The following is a 24,965-nucleotide window of genomic DNA, read 5'->3' as shown; positions in this document are numbered from 1 at the left end:
ATGTTCTCTTATTGAGATGTAAGACAACAGCTGGACATTAGCCAGAACACGAAAACAGCAACTCAAAGGATTACGTCCCAAATGGCACCCTATTCTCTATATAGTGCACTACTTTTGACCAGGACCCATAGGGCTTTGATCAAAAGTTGTGCACTATGTAGGGAATAGGGTGCCATTTGGAAAACAAGTAAACTTTTACACAGAGCTCTAGAGACAACTGCTAGGAGCTTTTCTGAGTCATTTTGAATTCACAACGACAAGAGGACTAATTTCATCTCCACTCACAGTTGCCCTTGAGACTTCAACACGTTGAGGCAATTTCAGAGGATGAATACTGGTTGGGTTGAGGCCTCTTATTCCATCAGTTGCCTCTGATGCCAAAGGAGTCAATCAGTCAAAATGTAATCTTCAAAAAAAATGTGATCCTCTGTATCCTTTTCCTCCCTATCTAATTGTAATAGCTTGTCTAATTGTCACACAGCCTGATGTAATCAGAAAAACTTTAAAATCACAGTATGTGTTTGTGGGATTTTACTTACAAGGGTTTTTCACGGCCAGAATGTTTAAAACTAATTTAGTCTCTCTTCCATGTGAAGGCTTCATTCAAAGTCTCCACCGTCAACAACAACAGCACTTCCCACTTCTGCATCCTGGCTGGCTGCATGGCCGATGTGCCGAGCGGAGCTGTCATCTGATTTTTAATTGCCGCCATCGTGGCCATAATCAGATATTTTTGGAATGCATCCATGCAAAGCCTCTGCTCGCAAAGAGTGCCAGAGATAATTTAGATCCTAGTGACAATCAGCCATTGACTCAGGCCATTCCCTCATTATAAGTGGATGAGGTGGATAGTCTCTCTGAGTTTTCTCGTGCTCGCTGATGATCATAAGATTTGGAAAGAGAGAGAGAGAGAACCCCAGTCAGGAACTAGCCATTAGTGTGGTGCTATGATTAGCTGCCATTGATTGTACATCCAGCCATCTTTGATCACTCAATCGATGGCATTGTAATGCAGTTCATGTTGGTATTGGACAACTGTGTAAGGGCAGGGGAACATCCAGTAGAGCTCAGTGTTAAAGAGGTTGATATGCAGTTCATGTTGGTATTGGACAACTGTGTAAGGGCAGGGGAACATCCAGTAGAGCTCAGTGTTAATGAGGTTGAGTTGGCACTCTCTTTTGGTGTCAGCACATCTCATAATCAGTGTGGGACTGTACAGGCAGTGTGTGTATGTGTATGTCTGTGCTTATGTGTGTGTGTGTCCTGGCGTGTGTGTGTTTACATGCACACATGCAAGTGGGTGTGTATGTGTGTGTGTGTTTGTGTGGCATGGGCTGGCACTGTAGAGGGAAAAGGTCAGAGACTGCAGTGAGTTTGGCATCTAGAAGAGAGGACACCATAAGAGAGAGGAAAATAGGGACACATCACAGTGGCCTCCGTTGACATTGAGAGCCATGTACTCCAGGACTTGATTCCCAAATGGCACCTGATTCCCTACATAGTGCACTACTTTTAACCAGGGCCCATGCACCGTAAAGGGAATAGGGCTCCATTTGGGACAGAACCATGTGCTCCAGATATGCAGTGTAAATACACTGAATCAATGTAGTGGCTGAATGCTAGCAACGCAGGGGGTAAACTCCACAACAGGGGGAAAGTGACATGTTGAAATACAGAACCACAACATCAGGCCTGAAAAAATGTATTGCATTTCCCCTCTGCTTATTTCCATATATATTACAATTCAATGATAGAATACCATATGTCCTCAGAGCTTTATACCCACCATCCGGGTGGTGGTGAATACAGGTCAAGATGACATATATTACAGGTGAATTAATCATTTTATGCCTGCTATCTGATAGTGGATTATGGTTAGGATAACATGAGTAGTCTGAGGCTCTGTGAAGTTTCCCCAAGGAACAGATCTAGGACCAGCTTCCCCTCCCTCAATCCTAACTTTAATTTGGGGTGGCAGGGTAGCCTAGTGGTTAGAGCGTTGGACTAGTAACTACTTGCAACTAAGGTTGCAAGTTCAAATCCCCAAGCTGACAAGGTACAAATCTGTCGTTCTGTCCCTGAACAGGCAGTTAAGAAAATAAGAATTTGTTCTTAACAGACTTGCCTAGTTAAATAAAGATTTAAAAAACAAAATCATTAGTGGGTGAAATGCAAAACTGACCCATGATCAGCATCTAGGGGCAAATTCACCCTACACCACTATTGCAAATGCATTTAGATCTGCCCTGCTGTTTAACAAGGAAGTAGAGGGCCCCTGAGGTCATGTTCCATTTTGAGATTCTAGATAACCTTTTCTATTGATCTGGACTTACTGCTGTGAAATCGATACTTTATGTTATGCCTCTGAGCATGTGGGTTGGTAGGAAGAGAAAGAGCTAGAGAGAAGAGGGGGGGTGGGGGGTGGAAAGAGAGAGCCAGAGAGAAGATGGGGGGTGGAAAGAGAGCCAGAGAGAAGAGGGGGGGATGGAAAGAGAGAGCTAGAGAGAGAAGAGGGGGGATGGAAAGAGAGCTAGAGAGAGAAGAGGGGGGATGGAAAGAGAGCTAGAGAGAGAAGAGGGGGGATGGAAAGAGAGAGCTAGAGGGGGATGGAAAGAGAGAGCTAGAGAGAGAAGAGGGGGGATGGAAAGAGAGCTAGAGAGAAGAGGGGGATGGAAAGAGAGCTAGAGAGGGGGGATGGAAAGAGAGCTAGAGAGGGGGGATGGAAAGAGAGCTAGAGAGGGGGGATGGAAAGAGAGCTAGAGAGAAGAGGGGGGAACGAGTAAGCTAGGGAGACCTACTAGATGTCAATCATCAGTATGTATGTTTTCAGGTCGTTCTGACCCAGCATGCATCTCAATGACCAATCTACCACTCTCTCTCTCCCCCAATGGCCATGCTTTTTTACGAAGATAACAGAGTATTTCTCACTGTGATTTATCATAGAAAAAACATTATCCAAACTGATTCACATGTACAGCGACAGTGGGGTATTCATGTAGGAGTTCTCAAGTACGTAGCCAACAAGTCACTGCACAAATCACATCAAATGAAGCAGCTGGGGATGAGAAATGGTTAGAAAACTAAAAACATGCAATCCTTCCAAAGTAGATACACAGATATGTTTCATACGTCAGGGGAGAGAAGGATGACTGCATCTTTTCATCCCCTCCTTCCCATCATCTTCTTCTCTTCCCCTCGTCTTCTTCTCTTCCCCTCCTTCCCCCACTCTATGTATGCATACATAACCAATACCAACACCATTGCCCGCCCCATGCCCACCCCTATGCCCTAATAGATGCCCAGCTTGTCCCAGAAGTCACAGATATGGTCCCTGGTGCCCACCTGGGCATGGGAGCGGACAGTGAAGTTCATGACCAACCAGGAGCTGGTGTCCGAGTAGCGGGGCCAGGCCGGCAGGCGCTGCTGTCTACAGAAGCCGCTCTGTTGCATCCGTAAGGCCGGGTCCCCGGTGTGGGCGAATGTCCCCCAGTAACACAACATCCGATTGGACAGCAGCCTCTCGGGTGGGGCCAGCGTGAAGTTAGCCATGGAGGCAGTGTTGAAGAGGAAGGGCAGCTCAGCGCCGTGACACACGTGCTCGTAGCAGAAGGACAGACCGGACCACACACTGTGGTCCGATATCACATGGTCGAAGACGTACATCCACACGGCGCTGCCCACTTTGGTGCCTGCCCGGGCTGCCTTGCGGGAGGGGCAAAGGAAGACGTAGTCTGTCACAATCTGGAGGGAAGTAGAGAGGTCATTGAGTTCAATACAATCTGGGCTAAAACAGAGAGATCATTGAGGTCAATAGAATCTGGGCTTAAACAGAGGTCAATACAATTTGTGGGCAAACAAAGAGGTCATTGAGTTCAATAGAATCTGGGAGTAAACAGAGAGGTCATTGAGTTCAACAAAGAGAAAAGAGTCCCTAGTGGCTAGTGTGTGTGCTACAGAACTGCCGCTCAAAGCATTTTGTCTCGCTTGTTACCTGGAAACTATACTCAGGAAAACACTCAGTGCAGCCGCCTACGCGGCACAGAATCATCTAGAACACCTGTAACCCTCAGTGTCCTCAAAGGATGTACACTGAACAAAAATATAAAACGCAACAATTTCAGAGATTTTACTGAGTAACAGTTCATATTAGGAAATCAGTCAATTGAAATAGATTCGTTAGGCCCTAATCTATGGATTTCACAGGAATGGGAATACAGATATGCATCTGTTGGTCACAGATACCTCCCCTTCGCTTGCTCAACAGCTCACTTCATCTCCCCCTCTCCTTCTCCCCAGTTCACTTTCTCTACCACTCTCTCTCTCCCCCCCGCTCTCTTCCCCTTTACCTCTCCTTCGCACCTCCCAGGCTGAGCCATGTGGCCTCAGTGCAATAGCTGACATTTGTCATGACCCTCCCCTCCCCTGGGACCTGTCCTTTAGGAAGGGGGGGGGGGGGGGGGTCCTTCCTCCTATTCTGCTCCTCTTCACTGGGCACACACAGACAGTGAACTGTATATGAATACTAAACAGGTATGGGAGTGTCACCTTCTGCCCCCTGCCTCTCTCAGCACACTCATCTCTCACTTTAGATTCAAAACCTCCAGAGAAAGTACCTGAGGCTATTTACCATCCGAGCTCTCTGTTTCACATTTTGGATGTGGACTTGGAAATGAGAGCGTTTCCCTCACTACAGTGAATGCATGTATTCTACTGATGCAGTTTATGTATTCATTGTCTGTTGTTGTCTCTAGTGTGGTTGGAGTCAGTTTATCCTGTAATCCACACTGAACATCATCTAGCCTGAGCTGGTAGTGAAATAGCCTGGGCTGCATACTGAATATGGCTCTATCTGATGTCAACTCTCTGGCTGAAGTTGCCCCTAGACACTGATCTTTGGTCAGTTTTGCATTTCCCCCAATACTGGTTAAGGTTAGGATGGGGGGAGGGGAAGCTGATCCTAGATCTGTAGCTTGGGGAAACTGTGATTGGGTAGTCTTCCTCTGTGTCTCTTATTTAATAAAGATCTGCTTCCACTGTGTGGTATACATCTCAAAGAGACAATGGCACTCTGCTCCAGACAGCACCACTAATGATTCTTTGAGGAGGATGGCCATGGGAGGAGCCTAAACAGAAATTAGTATTTTAGCACCCTCTGTTGGTAATCATGCGGAGTTGCACTATGAAGAACCAAACAATCAGAAGTAACCCATCTCTACACAGATTAAAATCAGAAAATATAAAGCGTTTACCTCTAAAATAATTCAGGCAGTTAGAAACCCAGCTCTCTGGGTTATTGTGATAGTTTGGTTAATCAAAAAAAGAATCGGAACCTAATACAAATTTGGTAGCCTGTAATTATAATGATTAAGTCCGTCCTGATTTTTTTGATGACTTGGACAGATCATTCCCACAGAGAATTGAGTAAGAGATTTTCAGCATGGGGAGTAGGGTGAAGGTACCGCTAGAGTAGACGCTTATCTTGGATCAGTTTATTATTTTTTGTAGGTTAGGATTGGGAGGAGGGGAAGCTGATCCTAGGTCTGTACCTACTGAAACCTTCTCCCCAGAGCTCAACAAGGCTCATCTAGATGCGGTGAGACGAAGCGAGGAGATGGGCAGATGTGTCCTCATCACGCTCCGAGGTCTCTCTCTACAGTCCACTGGCTGCAGACGTGACAGTCTAGCCCTACAACCACTGATCTGGAGCCTGACAATGAACATTGCCAAAACTTTTGTTGACTTTAATGTAAAACATTGCTTTTTGGATGATTAATCAATGTCCTTTTTACATTCGATTAGTCTTTTATCTAACATGTTTGCATGGACAACACCGAGTTTCTCCCTGGCTACGTCCCAATGATCTCATCTTCCTGATGTCTGGACCCGTTCACTACTCATTTAAAAGCATTGGATTGGTGTAGGCATAGGCTGGAGTTTCCATACCAGTCATTTCCTGCCAAATCCATTAAGGGAAGTGAACAAGTGCACACTTTGGGTGAAAGGAGAGAGTATTGGGACGCACCCTCTGTGAAAGTAATATTTTACCTGAGCCAGCATGTCCCGTCGGTCAATGTCCTTGTACAGGGGCAGGTACTTGTGTAGAATCCTGAGGGCGTGCTGTTTGAAGATGGCCGCGGTGTAGACGGTGCACTCCACCGCAGACACAGGCTTGGTGAAGACCCCGTACACAAATATCACCCCCTCCTCTGAAGTGGTTCCTGCAAGGTTGTTGTACGTCAACAGCATGCCTTCAAAATGTTGGTCCAAACGTTCTGGTATAATCTTGGTTGTGTTCATTAGGCACCAAACAGAAGAAATCGGGATGAAACAGGGAGAGAGGGACTATCTGGAATTATTTACATTTTCTATAGAATGTTTTAAACATTTGCGAGCCCTAATGAACACAACCCTGGTATGAATATAACCATGGATCCTGTAGAAGGGAAGGACACAGAACACATCAGGGATGAAGAATCTCTGTTATGTCGAGTGGCCAGCTGAGAGGGAACCAAATGCACTTCACCATCTAACATTCAACTACTCAATCTAATTAAGTCACACCCTTAGCCAGCTTAGCCAAAGCCCAGGCATTGACTTGGGGAGCCAATGCAACTCTTCAGGTCTCTGGCAATGGTTACTCGTCATCACACATGCACCGAACCATCTCTGTAACCTTAAGTGTGTAACAGATGTCTTCACTAGTACAGAGTACCTACTTTTAATATACTGTAAGTTGTTCTTAGAGTGTCCTGAAAGACATTTGCCAAATTAAATGTATTATTAAGTGTTATGGGGCCAGCCGTTAAAAGCTGTTCTGGTTAAATGTGAGTGTATTTCCTGTTTCAAATATTTTTTATTAAACACACACAGGAATGGTGTATAAGGTATACAAGACAGGTATAATGTGAGTGTATTTCAAGTGGTCCATACCAAGGAGGACTGGTTTCTCCTTCTGCCAGTGGCCCTTCTGGAAGGCAGTCACAGCCTGCTCCTTGATCAGCTCTCCATCCACGTAGGGCCCCCAGGTTTCAAAGATCTCCAGGAACCTGAAGGGATTCACCACTTTGGAACCTGAGACAGAGACAGAGACAGAGACAGAGAGAGAGAGAGAGAGATGAGGAAGGGTAAGAAAGAGAGAGTCAGAGAGAACAACAATTAGTTACTTACCAAAATACATCCTGCAAATATACATAAAATGACTCCACTCAAAATGCTAAACAACTAGCTCTGTAATGAAACACACTTAAGCAACTCTAAGATGTTGATTTTGTCATGAATAAGGGCCAACTGAGATAGGTCAACAGTAGATAGGTAGAGGGTCAACATTTGTTGTGTCCCAAATTGTTCCTTACTTTGACCCGAGCCCTATGGGGATAGGGGGCCATTTGGGTCACAACTCGGTCTAAAAACGGTCAGTCAGAGACAGACAGACAGAGACACAGAAGAAGACTGGTCTCCTACTTGACTTAATCTGGGCAGCGAGGACAGCCTGAGGACTGAGGGACAGCAGGCACACGATGTCGCTCACAGAGCAGTTGGCCTGTCTGGCAAAGTCCCTCCCCAGCTTCAGGGCATCATGTCTGGAACAAAGAAAACAGACCACAGGTAGTCTCTCTCTGCTCAATGGGAACATTAGGTAGTGCCACATCTCTTCCAGGAGAGTAACGACAGCTGGAGACGGAATGACTGTTTTACTAGGACATGGACTGGAACTTAAAGGTACCTCGTCTTCTTGGATGCATTAGCATGTCTAAACTGTAACCCCGAGGGGAGAAATAACATTGAATTTAATTGATTTAATTAAATGTTATTGAATTAATCCCATTTATTCCTTGTAGCTTGGCAGGCGTATAACAAAACACTTATCAGGAAGGTCGGCGATTCACTTTTGTAGTCAATTTCACATATGGCAAGGATTACTCATTCAAAATGTGGGAAGGATAAGTTGATCGATATAGATGAAGCAAAGTGAGGGTCTCCTTCTTAAACCTGAAATCCTGAATGGTGAAACCGCCACGTCTGTTTGGGATATTATAACAACGAAGAAGTTACTGGAAACAATGAAACACTATTTTTCCCTTTGCTATCATCGCACGCGCGATAGAACAGTAGAATACGTACTGACATTTATTTTGTTGCGTTGCACGACGCTCAGCTTCGTCAACAAAACAACAACAACAACAACAACAACAACGGCGGTGGGGCGGACAGTGGGACCGTTTCCACTACGGCGGATTTCATATTTTAAAGGAGTTAGCGATCAAGACCTCCAGCTGAGTCATGTGTACATTCGGCCAACGGAAGGAAACGGACTGAAACAGGAAGATAAATGTGGATCTGTCCAATGAGAAATGCTTGTTTTTGCTGCAGTGTGCCCTAATGAACACTACCCAGATGTTAGGAGTTAGAGGTCACCGACCTGGTCTTGAGAGGGATGGAGAAGGGTAGGCTCTGGAACACAGCCTGTTTGAACAGGGGCTTACTGCTCTGGACCATCAGATGGAGGCTCACTGACTGGGCTCCTGCACTCTCCCCAAACATGGTCACCTGTTTTGGATGTTAATGAGCCATAATCAGGGTTGTGTTGTATATCCACAGACAGAGAAAATAACAACGTACACAAACACATAATCCTGATGGTTTTATGCCTCATTTAGATATAACGCAGGATGATAAAGCTGTTTATCTTTGATTGATGGAGTTGGGATACAGAACTGAAAGGCTTTCAACATCACTTTTACTGAACCAACCAGCGTGTGGTACTAGCTGTTTGTATGAGATGCCAGCAATTTCTCTTTCTGCATGATCCAACGAATGTGTTTGTGTTGGGTCTGCAGTAGGGCACAACTAGGGCTTCTGGAAAACCAGAGAATTTATTGAAAGTTCCTGGGATTTTGCAACCCTACTCTGCAGCATCGCCCCATCTCTGGACAGCATCTTTCCCCACTCAATAACCACTCAGAGAAATGTCATTAGGGCTGGAGGAGCGCGTCGCTGTGCCTCACAGAGGCTGTTATTCTCCCAGTGGTGTGGCCTCACTACAAATCAGTCACGACAGCACCACGGGATATATAGAGGTCATTCAACAACAACCACTGCTGAAATAAAACCAACAAGGTATTTCTATACATGGTCAGAATGTGAATTTCTAGGTCAGTGTATCTGGAGTTTTTCCTGACCAGAGTTGGAATCAATTCCATTTCACTTCAGTCCATTCAGGAAGTAGACAGAAATTCCAATTCACTGTTCAATGACAACAATTGGAATATAAATGTATATTTACTTCCCGAATTGACTGAATTTAAATGGAATTGACCCCAACCCTTTCCCTGACCACCAACCTGGTACTTGATGCCCAACCCTGCACCTAACGCCCAACCCTGCACCTGAGCCCCAACCCTGCACCTGATCCCCAACCCTGCACCTGATCCCCAACCCTGCACCTGAGCCCCAACCCTGCACCTGAGCCCCAACCCTGCACCTGATCCCCAACCCTGCACCTGATCCCCAACCCTGCACAAAAAGAAGTGACCCCCAACTCTGCAACAAAACAAAAAGATCAGTTTGAGTCCATTGAGATCATCAAGGACTTGAGGTGGTGGAAGAAAATCAGATGTTGTCATTTTGTATGACTGTGTGACTGTGGATCATTAGGCGTTAAATAGATAAAAAAACAGACAAACAGGCAGGGACTACGTGGGCTAGTCTAAGAAACACTCATATTTGTTTTCCATTGCGAAACATTTGTAAATATTTTCCCTTGCCTGCTCTAATGAACACAACCCAGGATAATGTGTACGTGCTTGCCTTGCTGGGGTCGCCTCCGAACAGAGCAATGTTTTGTTGAACCCAGAGAAGAGCAACCTGCTGATCCAGGATCCCATAATTCCCGGTTGCTGAGGTTTTGGGGTCTTTTCCCGAGACGAGGAAACCAAACGCCCCTGCAATGATACAGCAAGTTCCTTGGACCATGAAAAACTATACACAAAACAATACACCTCTCAGAGGAGACTGGTGGGCAGAGATATAGGAGGACTGGCTAATCATAATGTCTGAAATGGAATTGATGGAACGGATTCAAACACATGGCGTTTTGGTATGGTTCTATTTATGCCATTCCAGCCATTACAATTAACCCATCCTCCCATCTCTGCCCACCAGCCTCTTCTGACACCCACACAGATAATGGCCTTTTCTCAATGGTCTCACATACCCATATTGATCAGGCCACCACAGGGTCGCAACTCGCTACACCCACCAAATGGTATTTATTGAGGAGAAGATGGTAGAAGTCTAAGTCCACTTGAGAAAAGTATATTATATATACAGCAAGTTGATATACCCAGGGTCTTCTGATAAATCAGACTCTCTGTTCAGAAATGTTTGAAATCACCATCCTAGTTTTGGGCTGTGTAAGATAATGTAATCAGCAAACACACTAATGAATCACACAAGGTCTCTGGACTGTCTCTGCCCTGTTCCAGGTCTCTTATGAAAGAAACCATTTGATCTCATGGAAACTAGCCTGGATAACTAGATAAAGGTTGTATAGTGAAGAGGTGTAGGGTGACGTTCCCTTGAAATATGGACCCTGGTCAGTTTGGCATTTCCCCCACTAATGGTTAAGGTTAGGTTTAGGGAAATGGATCCTAGATATGTACCTAGAGAAACTCCACCCCGGAGCTAAAGAACACCTGTCTTACCTAGCCGATACGCCATGCTCACCACCACAGTGTGAGTGAAGTTACTGATGAACCTCCCATCGTACAGGGGCTTGGAGGCTGAGCCAGCAATGAAATCTCCCCCGTGGATCCACACCATCACTGGCAGGGTTGTCAGTAAAGGGGAACTGAAGTTCACATCCAGAGGTACAAATATGTTGAGGTAGAGGCAGTTCTCACTCACCTATGGGAAGACACATTTCATTTCAGAAACCAAATATTCACATTTCACACGCCATTTCACACGCCAAATAAAATACTCACATTATTGATGAATCAAAGACATTCCTGGATGTTATCGGGAGATTATTCAGGACTTTGTTAATTTCATGTTTCACTGTCAACACGCTGCACATGACACACTGGTAGAACATTGTGCTAAATCATAACAACATAATTATCGAGCCCATCTGTGTTAGTCCCCTACCTTCTGAGGGCACCTGTCAGATATAGGGCCACTGCAGCCTTGCATACACGCGTCCCTCGGGTACGTGGCGTCGTGGACCCCCGGCCACGGGGTCACCGGTCTGGGGGGCTTCCAGCGGTACGTGGCCACAGGTGGGTCCGCGTACGGGATCCCATAAAATATGTGGGACTTTTCCACTGTGAGTCCCTTGATCAACCCATTGTTGGTCAACACTATGGGGCCATAGTCAGGAATATCAGGGATGGTAGTCCTGGGGTTGAGTGTATTCTGGATGACTGGTTCCTCATCAGTCCAGATGGGAATGGAATCCTCTGGATCTCCAAGCTCCTCCAGTGAGTTTGTTTCAAAGCGAAGGTCTCTGTTGATAGCCAGAGGCTGATCCCTGACCAGTAGTCCAGAGGAAGAAATCCTTCTAATAAACTCTGTAAGGTCGATCTCATTCTCAAACGTTGCCTCCTCTGCAAAAGACATCGCAAAGACCAGTGAGCAAAGCAGCAAGAAACAGTGACAGCTCTCCATCTTTCCTGAATGAATTATTAGAAAGTATTAGCCAGGGTCTCTCAGTCAGGTCAGATCAGATCATTCTCCAGTTGCGTCCTAGCTGGGGCAGAAAATTGAAGCCTAAACTCCTACACAGATGAGTAAGGGGGAAATGCTTCTTCCTTTTCAGGCTTTCCTTTTCATACCATATTTGGTAAGGACAGGAAGTCCAGCGGCAAGTCAGAGGGACTATATCAATCAAGACAAAGAGAGTAGGCGTTCCCTAACAGAAATATGCAAATTAACATTAATATGCACCAATAATATATTTATAGTTCGCGCTTGGCTCTGCCCACCTCCTTGATTGAGTCTTCACAGTGTGAAAATGATTCCCATGTAAAAGCCCCATGTGAACGATCTTGAGTTTAACAACAAGAATCTTTGGTTCTTACAGAGGCCTGTGTGGATACTCGTGACACTAATTTGGCCAATTGGACAGTTCTCAGACAGAACTTCCCTTGTCAGACAACTGTGGATTAGGACTCATGACTGATATACTTGGGATAGCCAGGACCCTGTGTTGCACTTCCAGTAATGGGAGGCAGGTGGTCTTTCGTTTACCTAACGAGATAATAGGTTCCCATGATGTGAAGCTCAGCTCATTCTTGGGTGGTCACAATATTGCTCTGTGTGACGTTTCCCCTAGATACAGATATAGGATCAGATTCCCCTCCCCCCAATCCATATCTGTAACATTAGTTAAACATCATAATATATGATATTGTGCAAATAATTTGTGATCAAACCTGCACCAAGACAGTGGGCCCTATCAGATTGACCTGCACCTGTTGGTCATTATTAGTCGATGACGTCAGGTCAGTCGTTTGTTTTCGTCAACTCAATCACGCTTACCCATACCTGAGCGCAAAATAACAGCCGCAAGAAACATGTAGGCTAAACATATACTTAATTTCGTTCTTGTTTTATTCATTTAATGGTGAATTAAGGTGGCCATGATTATTGATAAAGAACACCGACTTTGCTTTTGCAGGACCTGTTTCGCGTTTCCATTTATATTGTTCATTCTTGTACCTCACACGATATCTCTCGGTAAGTAGCCTGTGCGTGCTAAGTGTGTTATTGTCGTGTTTGTAATTGATACTGAGTGGCTATGCTGTTTCCACATCAATTATGAGTTACACACAAACATATATTTAGTTTAATTTCTTCCCGGGACGCGGGGTTTGGTTGATTTTCATGAGTTAATTGTGACATGTAACGTTAGCTTCTTACAATCTGCAGGAAGCTGCAGTAGTTTTACTTTCTCCATATGTTGGAAAATCAGCAACAACTCCTTGTTTGGGAGGTAAACAAGTCCAGTATTTCATAAACACATAATCATGCCAAACTTCTGAACCATGCACTTGGCACTAACTTACACCTATGTGTCTTGTTCACTTTGATTCTCTACAGTTGGCCAGAAGGACATTTATGGTTGAACACCACCAAATTGAAATCCATTTGGAGAGAGGACACATTTTCATCTTTGACAGTTGCCACTACTGTGGAACACAAATTGACACTTCATTATGGTGTCACGGTTCGGAAGTGGATATTCTCCATCTTCCCAGGTAAGTATAGGTCTTCCACCCTTCCACTCATTGACTTTATTTAAGTACAAACACTGTCCTGTATCCATTGATCTAAACAAATTACGCAATATTTTAGTTCTGTGATTCTGAGATTACCATTGGTGTTCATTAGATCAGGCTACAGTATAATATTTTTTTTATTCACTTGAAGGTTCACATTCCATTGAGTTCAGAAGTATACATAAACCTGACCAACAGCCCATCAATAGCACTCTGGTGGGTAGACCTGTAATATAAGTGATGACATTCTCCTCTTATCTGGTGTCACCATAATGTCCCTTTTGAATGAAAGATTAATGTTTGTCCATTCTCATGTTATCGCTCTTAGGAAGCCCTGGAGTTGTTCTCCACCAATGAGGTGTTTGCGTGTGAAAACAGCACTCTGTACCTCTATCAGGACCCAAACTTCATCCTCATGCTCGGTAACGTTGTTACGTCTTTGTCTTTGTTTGAGAGAGTGAGGGGGACCGAGAGAGCCACAAAGGGAGAGGGATAAATAAATGGAGGGAGGGAGATGGAAGGAGAGAGATGAAGGTAGTTAGATGGAAACATGGATCGACAGACATGAGACTCAAAAGGGAGTGAGAGCAAAAGTGAAATCAAGATGGAGACAGAATTCAGGTGATGATCTGGGAATATGCCCACTATACCACTGGTGTGCAGGTCATAAATGTAGTCATCACTCCCATCATCTCCTCTCCTAGGTCACACCGTGCGCTACCCTTTGAAGCTGGAGTCCAGGAGTACCTCCATGTTACTGGTGTCCTGGAAAGAGAAGATGCAGCCCCCGGCTGCCCCTGTCCCCGTCCACTCTGTGTCCCTATACCACTCTGAGATGAAGGCCTACGCTGCCCTTAGTGTGGACAGTACCCACTCCAACCACTACCGCTTCACAGCCCTGGAATCCTGCAGTTCCTATGCTGCCTGTGTGGGGGTGGCAGGCAGCCACTCGCTTACCTGTCTCTCCACTATCACAGGTACAGTTGGGGTGTATTCATTAGTGCATACTGTAGCAAAATTAATACACTAGTTCCTAGTGAATACACTCTTGGTAGCTCTAGTCGTTGTCACCCTGTGTAATCGCACCGATCTTTCTTAGAGGTTCAAACTGTTATTTACAGGCCTTTTTGATGATATAAAATAATAAAGTATAGATTTTTGAGGAATATAACTTATGTCCTGTCCCATGAGCTCGCTACTGATGAGTAGCACTGTGTTGTATTGATATTTATGGAGTAATTACTTTGTTACATATTGCTGCATAATTGCTATTCATATCCAGACCCAGAAGTCCCCAGACATTTCCAGGTGACGACGTGGAACAGCAGCAGTGTCACAGTGTCCTGGGACTGTCCTGACAACCGCAAGTTCTCCTTCTTCCTTGTCACGGTCCTCTACCTCAATGGCACCAACCATGTATTGGAGGAGAGGTCATTCAGGCACACACTGGACACCTTTGTGTTCTCTCAATCTGACCTGCCGCCCTGTAGCAGGGTGAAGTTTGGCCTGCAGACGGTGTGCCAGGCAGGCACGGAGGCTCGCCACAGCAGAATGGTCCTCATCAAAGGGAATACTGGTAAGATCCACCTAGTTGATGCTATGCTAGGCTGAGTGTCAATAGCCTTAAGTTTCATCCCCTCGTCTCCTTCCCTTTTATATGCGCAAATCTGAGGAGGGTAGGACCGGTGTTCTGAGGAGGGTAGGACCGGTGTTCTGAGGAGGGTAGGACGGGTGTTTTCACCTATTCTAACAGAGTTCTCTGATCACTGCAAATGAGGGGAAGGAGAAAAGAGGAAATTGCTTCTATTGACATGCAGCCAAAGTAAACCCATAACATCTGTTCATCCAAGGCACTGGTTTCACACAGTCTTGAATTGCCTTTCTCCTACTTTGCTTACGGTGAACACTTTTGGAAATGACTATCGGCCTTCTCTTTAGTCCACTCAGAAATTGAGAACCTGTGGCAGACCTCCTCGGGGCCGGACAACTACACCCTGAGCTGGGTGGTGAGGAACACTTCTTCTATCTCCATGTTCAGGATCTACCACCAGGGGGTGCTCCACTACACCACCCTGCTCACCAGCCACACGGTGGCCAGCCTTCTGCCGTGCAGCCAGTACTTGGCTAGAGTAGAGGCGCTGTGTGGAGACAGCGTGGTCATGAGCTCCAAGACCGTACTCGCTCGCACAGGTAAACTGGAGCCAAACTGGGCTCATGTTGAGCGGTTGCGTGATTGATGTTTGGGCAGCTCATGTCTATTTTTGACTAGGTTAGAGATTCATTTAGGGGGGATTGAATGGATAAAATGAATAACGATAACCTAATCATTTAATCAGCTTGATTGGTGATTAAATAAAGTGCGATCACATGCTTTTATGTACATGCTTTTGTTCCAATCCAACACCTGATTCAACTATTCGTGATTGATTGATTAGTTCAGTAGACAGTATGTATGGCAGCAGTACTGGGCTGGAACACAAACCTGCCCACCCTGTAGAGACTATAGGGCCAGTATTGAAGACCACTACAGTATTGCAGACCTGTATCTGCTATGTTGGGTGGGTATTTGCTTTCTCCTCTCTCTTTTCAGGGGTGATGTTTCCCCTAGGTACAGATCTAGGATCACATTCCCTTCCCCCAATCCTATTTTTATTTTTTTTGTGTGTGTGAATTTTTCTCCCCAATTTCGTGGTATCCAATTGTTTTTTAGTAGCTACTATCTTGGGTCAACTGCACCCTACTCCGTTCTTCTCTCTCCTAGGACCCAGAGGTGTTTCAGAACTGCGCTACCGTCCTGAGGACTCTACAGCGCTGTGGATTGGTGGGACCGGACAGGGCCTGGCCTTTCAGTACCAGCTGTCTTATGACAATGGCTCGACCATCCAGCAAGGCCGGCTGATGGAGCCTTTGCTCCCCCTCCTGGGGCTCATTGAGGGTGCGCGCTATGCCCTGGACGTGTGGGAAGAGTGTGACGGCGAGTGGAGCGCTGACCCGGCCCTGGTGTGTTTCGATGGAGTCAACGTTTCCGTCAACGCCCTCGTGCTGCCGGTGGCGTCCACCCTGAGGCCGAATGAAGACAAAGGTTGGTGTCATCTGGGCTGTGTTCAGTAGGGCACAATGTTGTGGAATTATCATATATACAGTACCAGTCAAAGGTTTGGACACACCTACTCATTCAAGGGTTTTTTTTTATTTTTACTATTTTCTACGTTGTAGAATAATAGTAAAGACATCAAAACTATGAAATAACACGCATGGAATCATGTATTAACCAAAAAGTGTTAAACAAAATATATTTTAGATTCTTCAATGTAGCCACCCTTTGCCTTAATGACAGCTTTGCGCACTCTTCGCATTCTCTCAACCAACTTCATGAGGTAGTCACATTGGAATACTTTTCCAACAGTCTTCATACATATGCTGAGCACTTGTTGGCTGCTTTTCCTTCACTCTGCGGTCCAACTCATCCCAAACCACCTAATTTGGGTTATGGTCAGTGATTGTGGACCCAGGTCATCTGATGCAGCACTCCACCACTCTCCTTCTTGGTCAAATAGCCCTTATGTAGGTGTTTTGGGTCATTGCCCTGTTGAAAAACAAATGATAGTCCCACTAAGCGCAAACCAGATGGGAAGGTGTATCACGGCAGAATGCTGTGGTAGCCATGCTGGTTAAGTGTGCCTTGAATTCTAAATAAATAGTGTCACCAGCAAAGCATCATCACACCACCTACATGCTTCACCTAGTCTGCCTCTCACAAAGACACGGCGGTTGGAACCAAAAATCTCGAATTTGGACTCATCAGAACCAAGGACAGATTTGCACCAGTTTAATGTCCATTGCTCTTGTTTCTTGGCCCAAGCAAGTCTCTTCTTATTTATGGTGTCCTTTAGTAGTGGTTTCTTTGTAGCAATTCAACCATGAAGGCCTGATTCACGCAATCTCCTCTGAACAGTTGATGTCTGTTACTTGAACTCTGAAGCATTTATTTGGGATGCAATTTCTGAGGCTGGTAACTATAATGAACTTATCCTCTGCAGCAGAGAACTCTAGGTATTCCTCTCCTGTGGCGGTCCTCGTGAGAGCTAGTTTCATCATAGCACTTGAAGGTTTTTGCGACTGCACTTGAAGAAACTTTCAAAGTTCTTGACATTTTCTGAAATGATTGACCTTCATGTCTTAAAGTAATGATATACTGTCATTTCTCTTTGCTTATTTGAGCTGTTCTTGCCATAATATGGACTTGGTCTTTTACCAAATAGGGCTGTCTATACCAACCCTACATTGTCACAACACAAATGATTGGCTCAAACGCATTAAGAAATTCCACTTAAGGCACACCTGTTAATTGATATGCATTCCAGGTGACAACCTCATGAAGCTGGTTAAGAGAATGCCAATAGTGTGTAATGCTGTCATCAAGGCAAAGGGTGGCTACTTTGAAGAATCTAAAATATATTTTGACATGTTTAACACTTGTTTGGTTACTACATGATTCCAGATGTGCTATTTCATAGTGTTGATGTCGTCACTATTATTCTACAATGTAGAAAATAGTAAAAATAAAGAAAAACCCTTGAATGAGTAGGTGTGTCCAAACCTTTGACTGGTATTGTATAGGCATGTGCAAATGTGCCTCTGATGCGTAGAGTAAGGAAGCACGTAATCTCTATTCACGTCATTTCGATCCCGTGTTCCATGACGTTTGTCTACTGAACCTACGCCAGATGTTTATATTGTTGGGTGGGTTTAGGAGGGGAATAAATTGATGTTTATATTGTTGGGTGGGTTTAGTAGAGGAAGAAATGGATGTTTATATTGTTGGGTGGGTTTAGGAGAGGAATAAATTGATGTTTATATTGTTGGGTGGGTTTAGGAGGGGAATAAATTGATGTTTATATTGTTGGGTGGGTTTAGGAGGGGAATAAATGGATGTTTATATTGTTGGGTGGGTTTAGTAGAGGAAGAAATGGATGTTTATATTGTTGGGTGGGTTTAGGAGAGGAATAAATTGATGTTTATATTGTTGGGTGGGTTTAGGAGAGGAATAAATTGATGTTTATATTGTTGGGTGGGTTTAGGAGAGGAAGACATGGATGTTTATATTGTTGGGTGGGTTTAGGAGAGGAAGAAATGGATGTTTATATTGGGTGGGTTTAGGAGAGGAAGACATGGATGTTTATATTGTTGGGTGGGTTTAGGAGGGGAATAAATGGATGTTTATATTGTTGGGTGGGTTTAGTAGAGGAAGAAATGGATGTTTATATTGTTGGGTGGGTTTAGGAGAGGAAGAAATGGATGTTTATATTGGGTGGGTTTAGGAGAGGAAGAAATGGATGTTTATATTGTTGGGTGGGTTTAGGAGAGGAAGAAATGGATGTTTATATTGGGTGGGTTTAGGAGAGGAATAAATGGATGTTTATATTGGGTGGGTTTAGGAGAGGAAGAAATGGATGTTCCAGGAACAGATGTTATTCTACATGCACTTGATATGATCAGTTAAAGCGTTTTCTTTAAACGAGTGCTTTGTTAATTGTCTTCTCGTGCATTTTTATGCTATTACTATAAATTAAACTGCTTTGGCTTATATACTCAGACTTTCCATGTACACAATGTTTATGGCTTTGTTTTGCTGTAGGGTTGATGTTTTGTTTTCTCAGTTCTAGCCTTTATTGTGCCTTGGTTAATGGTGTTGGACCCAAAGACTGAGCCCTGGGCTGAGCTGAAGCGCATCTACGAAAAACTAGTGAGTGTCTTTGGGCACCAAATGGAATAAAACTGACTGAAACCGAGAGGGACTACTTGGACTTGACAAGAAACGTTAACTTAAACATATTACAAAAAATAAAACATTTCTGTCATGTGGTCTTATGAACACAACCCTGGCCTCCCTCTCACTGACATTTATTCATGCCCATAGCTGGAGGAGCTTTTGAAAGAGTACCCAATTAAGACCCGGGTGGAGTTGGTTGCGTTCAAGGAGCTGGAAGGCGAATCCAAAACTAAGATTACCTTTCAAGGCTTTGACGCTTCCATAACCGACGTAGACTTACCGCTACCACCTGGCGAGCAGCTGGACCATATCCAGTCCCTCCAGCCGCCCAATATCACAGTCAAGGACGGGATCATCTACTGGGATGGTAAGAGAACCACTAACAGCATCGCATGGAGTATTGTCAGATTTCTTTTAACATTTCATGTCTTTTAAACTTGTGTGATGCGCTCAAACTATAATTCTTGCCTACCTAGGCGGTTACCTGTCCCAAATGTGGGGTTTGTATGTTGCTTGGCACACTATCACTGAAATAATGGAACTCTGTGCATTACACAGAATGCTGCTGCTGTTTTTTTATGCTCCATTGTAAAGTCAGCTTCCCCTCTCCCAATTCTAACCTTAACCATTAGTGGGGGAAATGAGAAACTGACCCAAAAGCAGCGCCTAGGGGTAACTTTACCCTCCCTTTTGGACAGACCCAGATGAGTGTGCGACGCCTGACCTGAACAGGTGTGATGCCAACTCTTTGTGCGTCAACACTCTGAACTCCTATACCTGTGTGTGTCAACATGGCTTCTATGACGTCGGGCCCGCCTTCGTTCCCCCTCCTACCCCTGCCTCACATCCTGTCTGTTATGGTCAGTTAGCTTCTTGTTATCGTGCAATATGTCTGTTGGTGTACCTTTTTTTTTTTTTTTTTTGTATTCAATACTTCACCACCCCTGTTTACTGATGGGTCATGTTCAATAGGGCACACAACGGAAAATGTTTTGTTTTAAACGTGTTGCAATGGAAAACAAGCATTTTTATTGGAGAAGTTCAGGCAGTCCCTCCTTGTTTCAGTCTGGTTTCTTCCGTTCTGTGCCTAATGAATACGACGCTGAATCCTTTTGAGGGTAAAGAAAGTTAATTAATTCCAACAGAAAAAGGGATGTTCACCCAGTGCCTGACGAGATCGATGGCCGGAGGTATCGCCAAAGCCTTCCTGATTGGCTACTTTGGTGGTGACGTGACGGTTGTCTTGAATGAAGGCCGTTGTACCATGGAGGAGAGCGAGACACTCTACCACTTCCACGTGTTGCGTAAACCCTCGCAGTGTGGAACGATACGGCTGGTGAGTGACCATGCATTCAGATATGCAAAGGGATTATAATGGAATCTATATAACCGGTCACACTGGATACCTGCCAAGCACTACTGTAATGTAATTATGCCATTGTGCACAGCACTGCGGATTAAATGGGATTGTATGTTTGTGCATGCTTGTGCGAATGTGTGTGTGTTTACATGCTTGTGTGTGTCCAGGTGAACAGAACACACATCGAGTTCCGGAATACTCTGACAGTGACCTTGAGCAGAGAGAGGACCATCACACGAAGAGATCTCAAGGTTATCTGGAAGTGCATCTACCCCCGGAACTATGTCCGCAACACCCAGATAAACGTAGATCTGGAGTGGTAAGAAAAGATAGATCGGAGTAATTCTGGGGCCAGGAGATGTTTCTGATTAGGTGACCTACAAGGGAAAAACTGGTCCTGTAGCCTGGCAAGGCTTGCAAATGGAGGGAATATTACCGGTACCTTTTGTATTGTACAAGTAATCTTTTGATTCATACAATGGATCAGAATCCCCTCTCTACCCCCTCCAGGATCACCTCCCACTCTGTGGTGGAGTACAACTCCTCCCATCAGCTGGGGCTGGCCATGACCATGTACAGCGACAACTCCTTCTCCTACGGCTACAGAGACTCCATCGCCCTCCACCTCAGCGACGTACTCTTCTTCGAGGTGGCCCTCCTGACAAACAACACGTTCGCCTCGGAGGTCCTGCTAGAAGTGATTTCCTGCTGGGCCACAGAGAGCCCGGATCCACAAGACGAAACCAAGGGCTTCTTTCTCCTAGATGGGTGGGTTACTGTACTGGGTAATATTAATTTGTGCACACAAAAAACAAGAGTTTGTTATTGGAGAAGTTCAGGTAGCCTCGCCTGTTTTAGTCCATTTTCTTCTGTTTTGATTTCTAGTGAATATGACCCTGGTGTGAAATATGGTATTCTAAACTCTGGGCTGCGTTCAATCGAGCAATATAAAATGTCATGTAGAGGCATTATGTGATGGGGGGATAGGTTATTAGAGTATAGGGTTCTTTTGTTGAGGTATAAAATATTATTTGTTTTTGGACAAGATGGTACCTCCATGTTTTCAAACATTATCTTCTGTTTCAAACCTACTGGGCATGACCCTGGATTTTCAAGACTTAAAAAAAAAGCAGTTTGGGATCATTCCCTATTCTCTTGTCCTCAGCTGCCCTGTTGACAGCACCTTTCATTGGCTGTCTGTGAACGGTGTGTCACAGAGGAGCAGATTCTCCATTCACATGTTCACTATGCCCAAGGAGTTACCCATCTACATGCACTGCCTGGCCCGGATATGCAGTCACGATGAGGACTGTACTACGGTAAATTTCTAACAAGTTCAAGTCTATTTGCCATTATAAATATATTGAAAATCTTAGTAGATAGTTGTTCAGTTTAAAAATGGTAAGAATGATTAGACCTTACAAATACACATAGAAATGTGTTAGAGCAGTCATTTTAATTGAAAGTAAGTCTAAGAAGCGGTAGATCTTTCTATATGAGCTATTTCTATGCTTTCTATTTCTAAGTTTAGTTTTTGTACACCAGCTTCCAACGGCTGAAAATATTTCACAGCGGTTTAGATGGTATAATGATTCTTACGCTATACTTGTTTTGTCACAAACTGAAATTAGGCAAACTATTAGCATTTTAGCAACCAGGTAATGGTTGAGATTTCTGCATAGTGCATCTTTTTAAAGCTGATATTCACCTTTGCTCAACAAACATCTGTATTGATCGGACAAACAGTTATGCACATTTATTAGTAATGACTTGGTCATTATTTTTTTTATACCTATTTTCCTATGATTCTCTGTAGAACTGTACCACCCACAGACTTTCAAAGAGATCAACAGCTAGATGGGATCCATACATCAATGTAGCTGTGGTCGTGTCTGCAGGACCACTGATGGTCACCCCCGAGGCGGCACCAGGGACCAAACTCTCCAACTGTGAGTTGGTGTGATGTGAAACGTTTTGAGCGTTGCCGATATCGTTTTAATCTATACATTTATTTCTGAAACTTCTGTAACATTCTTGAACAGGCCTGTGGTACCTGGGGATGCTCCAAATTATGTCTTGGATACTAATTCAGTTTGTAACAGTGATATGTGAATGCTTCCATGCAGTCGTTACACCTTAACTCGTGTAAAGCACCAGCAGCAATTTTTCAACAAACTGTTACATGCCGATACTTCCATAATTGGAACTTACCAGTGTCTTCTCAACTGCCGTCGTGGAGCATTGGAACTTAGAAAATGCTCAGTTTATAAAATGAAATACATTATTGCTCAATGAGGTGATCTTAACAATGTGTACTCCACCATATTGTCTGTTTCCGATATTCCGGATCGATCAAGACACTTAGGTGTCCACGCCAAAGTGTTTCATGTCATGACCAATTCAGAAATCCAGCGTCAATTCTTTTTTTTTTCTTCACATTTTATTTAACCAGGTAGGCCAGTTGAGAACAAGTTCTCATTTACAACTGCGACCTGGCCAAGATAAAGCAAATCAGTGCGACACAAACAAGTGTTTATTCCATGTGTAAAACATGGAGACATGTCTCCAACTTCAGCGATATTTGCAGTTCGTTCCAGTCATTGGCAGCAGAGAACTAGAAGGAAATGTGGCCAAAGGAGGTGTTGGCTTTGGGGATGGACCAGTGAGATATACCTGCTGGAGCGCGTGCTACGGGTGAGTGTTATGGTGACCAGTGCGCTGAGAAGGCGGAGCTTTACCTAGCAAAGACTTATAGATGACCTGGAGCCAGTGGGTCTAGCGACGGCCAGTGGTGGGTGGTATATGGAGCTTTGATGAAACAGATGGCACTGTGATAGACTGCATCCAGTTTGCTGAGTAGAGTGCTGGAGGCCATTTTGTAAATTACATCCCTTTGACACCCGCCTGTCCCAATCAATGAGAGATGACTAAGATGGTGGTGTATAATTGTTGGGTCGTTCCAGGAAATTTGTCCCTTTTGGGTGTTGTAACTTTTTTCTCACCTGATTTTAACATTCTGTCATAACCCCCCCCCCCCCCCCCCCCCCCCCCATCAAGGTTAAATAATAGGCACTGACTATAGTAATTGTAAGTGTCAATTAAAGTAACAGGGTTGACGATTTCATTTTAAATCACCCCTAAATCCTCTTGTGACGGGGGATGGAAGTTTGTTGTATGCAACAGGGAGGGACAATTGAATGCAAGCTTTACAAAAATAATTTAACTGTTAAAACATTTCTAGCCTGTGTATGGCACACGGGGTTATTAACATGTTATGCTCAACCTGCTCAGTTTTCCACCAGAAAGAGTAGAACCAGCTTTTACATTATGATTTGACTAAGATGTGTCTTTTGAAAAAAATATTTAAAATGGATTAGGTTCATCATATTAAAACGTGAGTTCAGTTCACGTAACAGGTTTGACCTTAAAATGAGGGACAAGTTTTTTTCTTAATGTATCTCTAATCGCATGAAATAAATAACTCTTCAGAAATGACTTTGTCAAAGCAGCAAAAATATCTAGGGCTTTACAATGATGGTGAAAACTTGGAGAAATGTTGGTCCCAAGTCGGGTAAAACTATTATTAGAAATCAGATTTAATTACATTTTCCATGTGGTCAATATTAATGGGAACTTCGTCTTTTAAAATCAAATATTGGTGGACAATTTCTACTTAAAATATCAGATGCTAAAGGTATCCTGTTCTATTACTTAATGAAGCAAAAATTTTATTTGATTACGGAGCATTTACTAAATTCCAATGTTTCACCTGCAACTAGAGATGGGAGTTGAGAAGACCCGGAAAGTTCAAGTGGAAAATGTATCAACATTTTTAAAGGTTATTTAAAAAATTGCTGCCTCTGCCTTAGGCTAGCTTAAGGCGTGACGGCTGTATGGAAGCATACACATCACCCTTACAGAATACAGCTATAATTCAATATGTGTCTGTTTCCTTGCAGGGGATGAGGCTTTGACAATGATCTACGTCGTGGGAGGAACCATGGGTGTCTTGATGTTGACGATGCTTGGTGTGAGCGCAACAAAGGCTATAATGAATTATTATGAGAGAGCAAGGCCTCAATAAAAACATGGAACCACATCTCTGTTTCCTTTTGTCCTGAGTATTATCAGGGATTCATTCAATATGTTTTGTACCGATGTCTTCACTAAGTAAATATTGCCAAAATGAACGATTAACATTAAATGGGGAACCACTACTTTCAAGGTCTCAGGGCAAGTGACGTCATGATTGAAACGCTATTTAGCGCGCACCACCGCTGACTTGCTAGCCGTTTCACATCCGTTACACAAAACTGTATTTAATAATGGAGCATTTTCTATAGGTATTTCAATGCAACTAGCTATAGGAGTTCTGAAGACACCACTGACTTCCGAAATGAGAACTAAGAAAGTATCGCCAGGTTGGTCCAAAATCTGCTGATTATGGCTAAACAGCAGCTAATTAGCTAACCTAGCGAAGTTACCACCTGAACATGAAATACACTGTCATAAATTGTTATTTATATAATATAGTGATAGGGGTGTTATTATA

The 24,965-nt window shown here is 44.0% G+C and overlaps 2 protein-coding genes across 3 annotated transcripts; one reads left to right on the top strand and one right to left on the bottom strand.

Moving 5' to 3' along the window:
• Window positions 1-2,918: 2,918 nt before the first annotated feature.
• LOC118938836 (crystal protein-like) lies at window positions 2,919-11,768 on the bottom strand. The gene is made up of 8 exons (XM_036945117.1): window positions 11,149-11,768; window positions 10,704-10,905; window positions 9,808-9,941; window positions 8,420-8,547; window positions 7,462-7,580; window positions 6,931-7,071; window positions 6,046-6,218; window positions 2,919-3,741 (listed from the first exon to the last, which is right to left on the bottom strand). Exons 1-8 carry the CDS (start codon window positions 11,665-11,667, stop codon window positions 3,289-3,291), a joined length of 1,869 nt encoding a protein of 622 aa, XP_036801012.1. The 5' UTR covers window positions 11,668-11,768; the 3' UTR covers window positions 2,919-3,288.
• A 518-nt stretch (window positions 11,769-12,286) lies between these two features.
• Window positions 12,287-24,512, top strand: LOC110511775. Of its 2 annotated transcripts, XM_036945116.1 has the most exons (19): window positions 12,287-12,577; window positions 12,680-12,738; window positions 12,931-12,994; window positions 13,102-13,259; window positions 13,432-13,496; window positions 13,609-13,702; window positions 13,985-14,257; window positions 14,563-14,856; window positions 15,219-15,470; window positions 16,042-16,362; window positions 18,941-19,026; window positions 19,201-19,420; window positions 19,752-19,913; window positions 20,199-20,389; window positions 20,581-20,732; window positions 20,924-21,181; window positions 21,579-21,732; window positions 22,230-22,362; window positions 24,373-24,512. In XM_036945116.1, coding segments are annotated over exons 1-19 (3,063 nt in total). In that variant the 5' UTR covers window positions 12,287-12,575; the 3' UTR covers window positions 24,498-24,512. The 2 variants fall into 2 exon arrangements, with proteins under 2 accessions (XP_036801011.1, XP_036801010.1); XM_036945115.1 differs by having other exon boundaries at window positions 12,317-12,738.
• The last annotated feature ends 453 nt before the right edge of the window (window positions 24,513-24,965 follow it).

This window comes from Oncorhynchus mykiss, chromosome 15 (genome assembly GCF_013265735.2).
Source record: "Oncorhynchus mykiss isolate Arlee chromosome 15, USDA_OmykA_1.1, whole genome shotgun sequence".
NCBI classification, from domain to species: Eukaryota; Metazoa; Chordata; class Actinopteri; order Salmoniformes; family Salmonidae; genus Oncorhynchus; species Oncorhynchus mykiss.
This window is presented reverse-complemented; position numbering and strand designations above follow the sequence as displayed.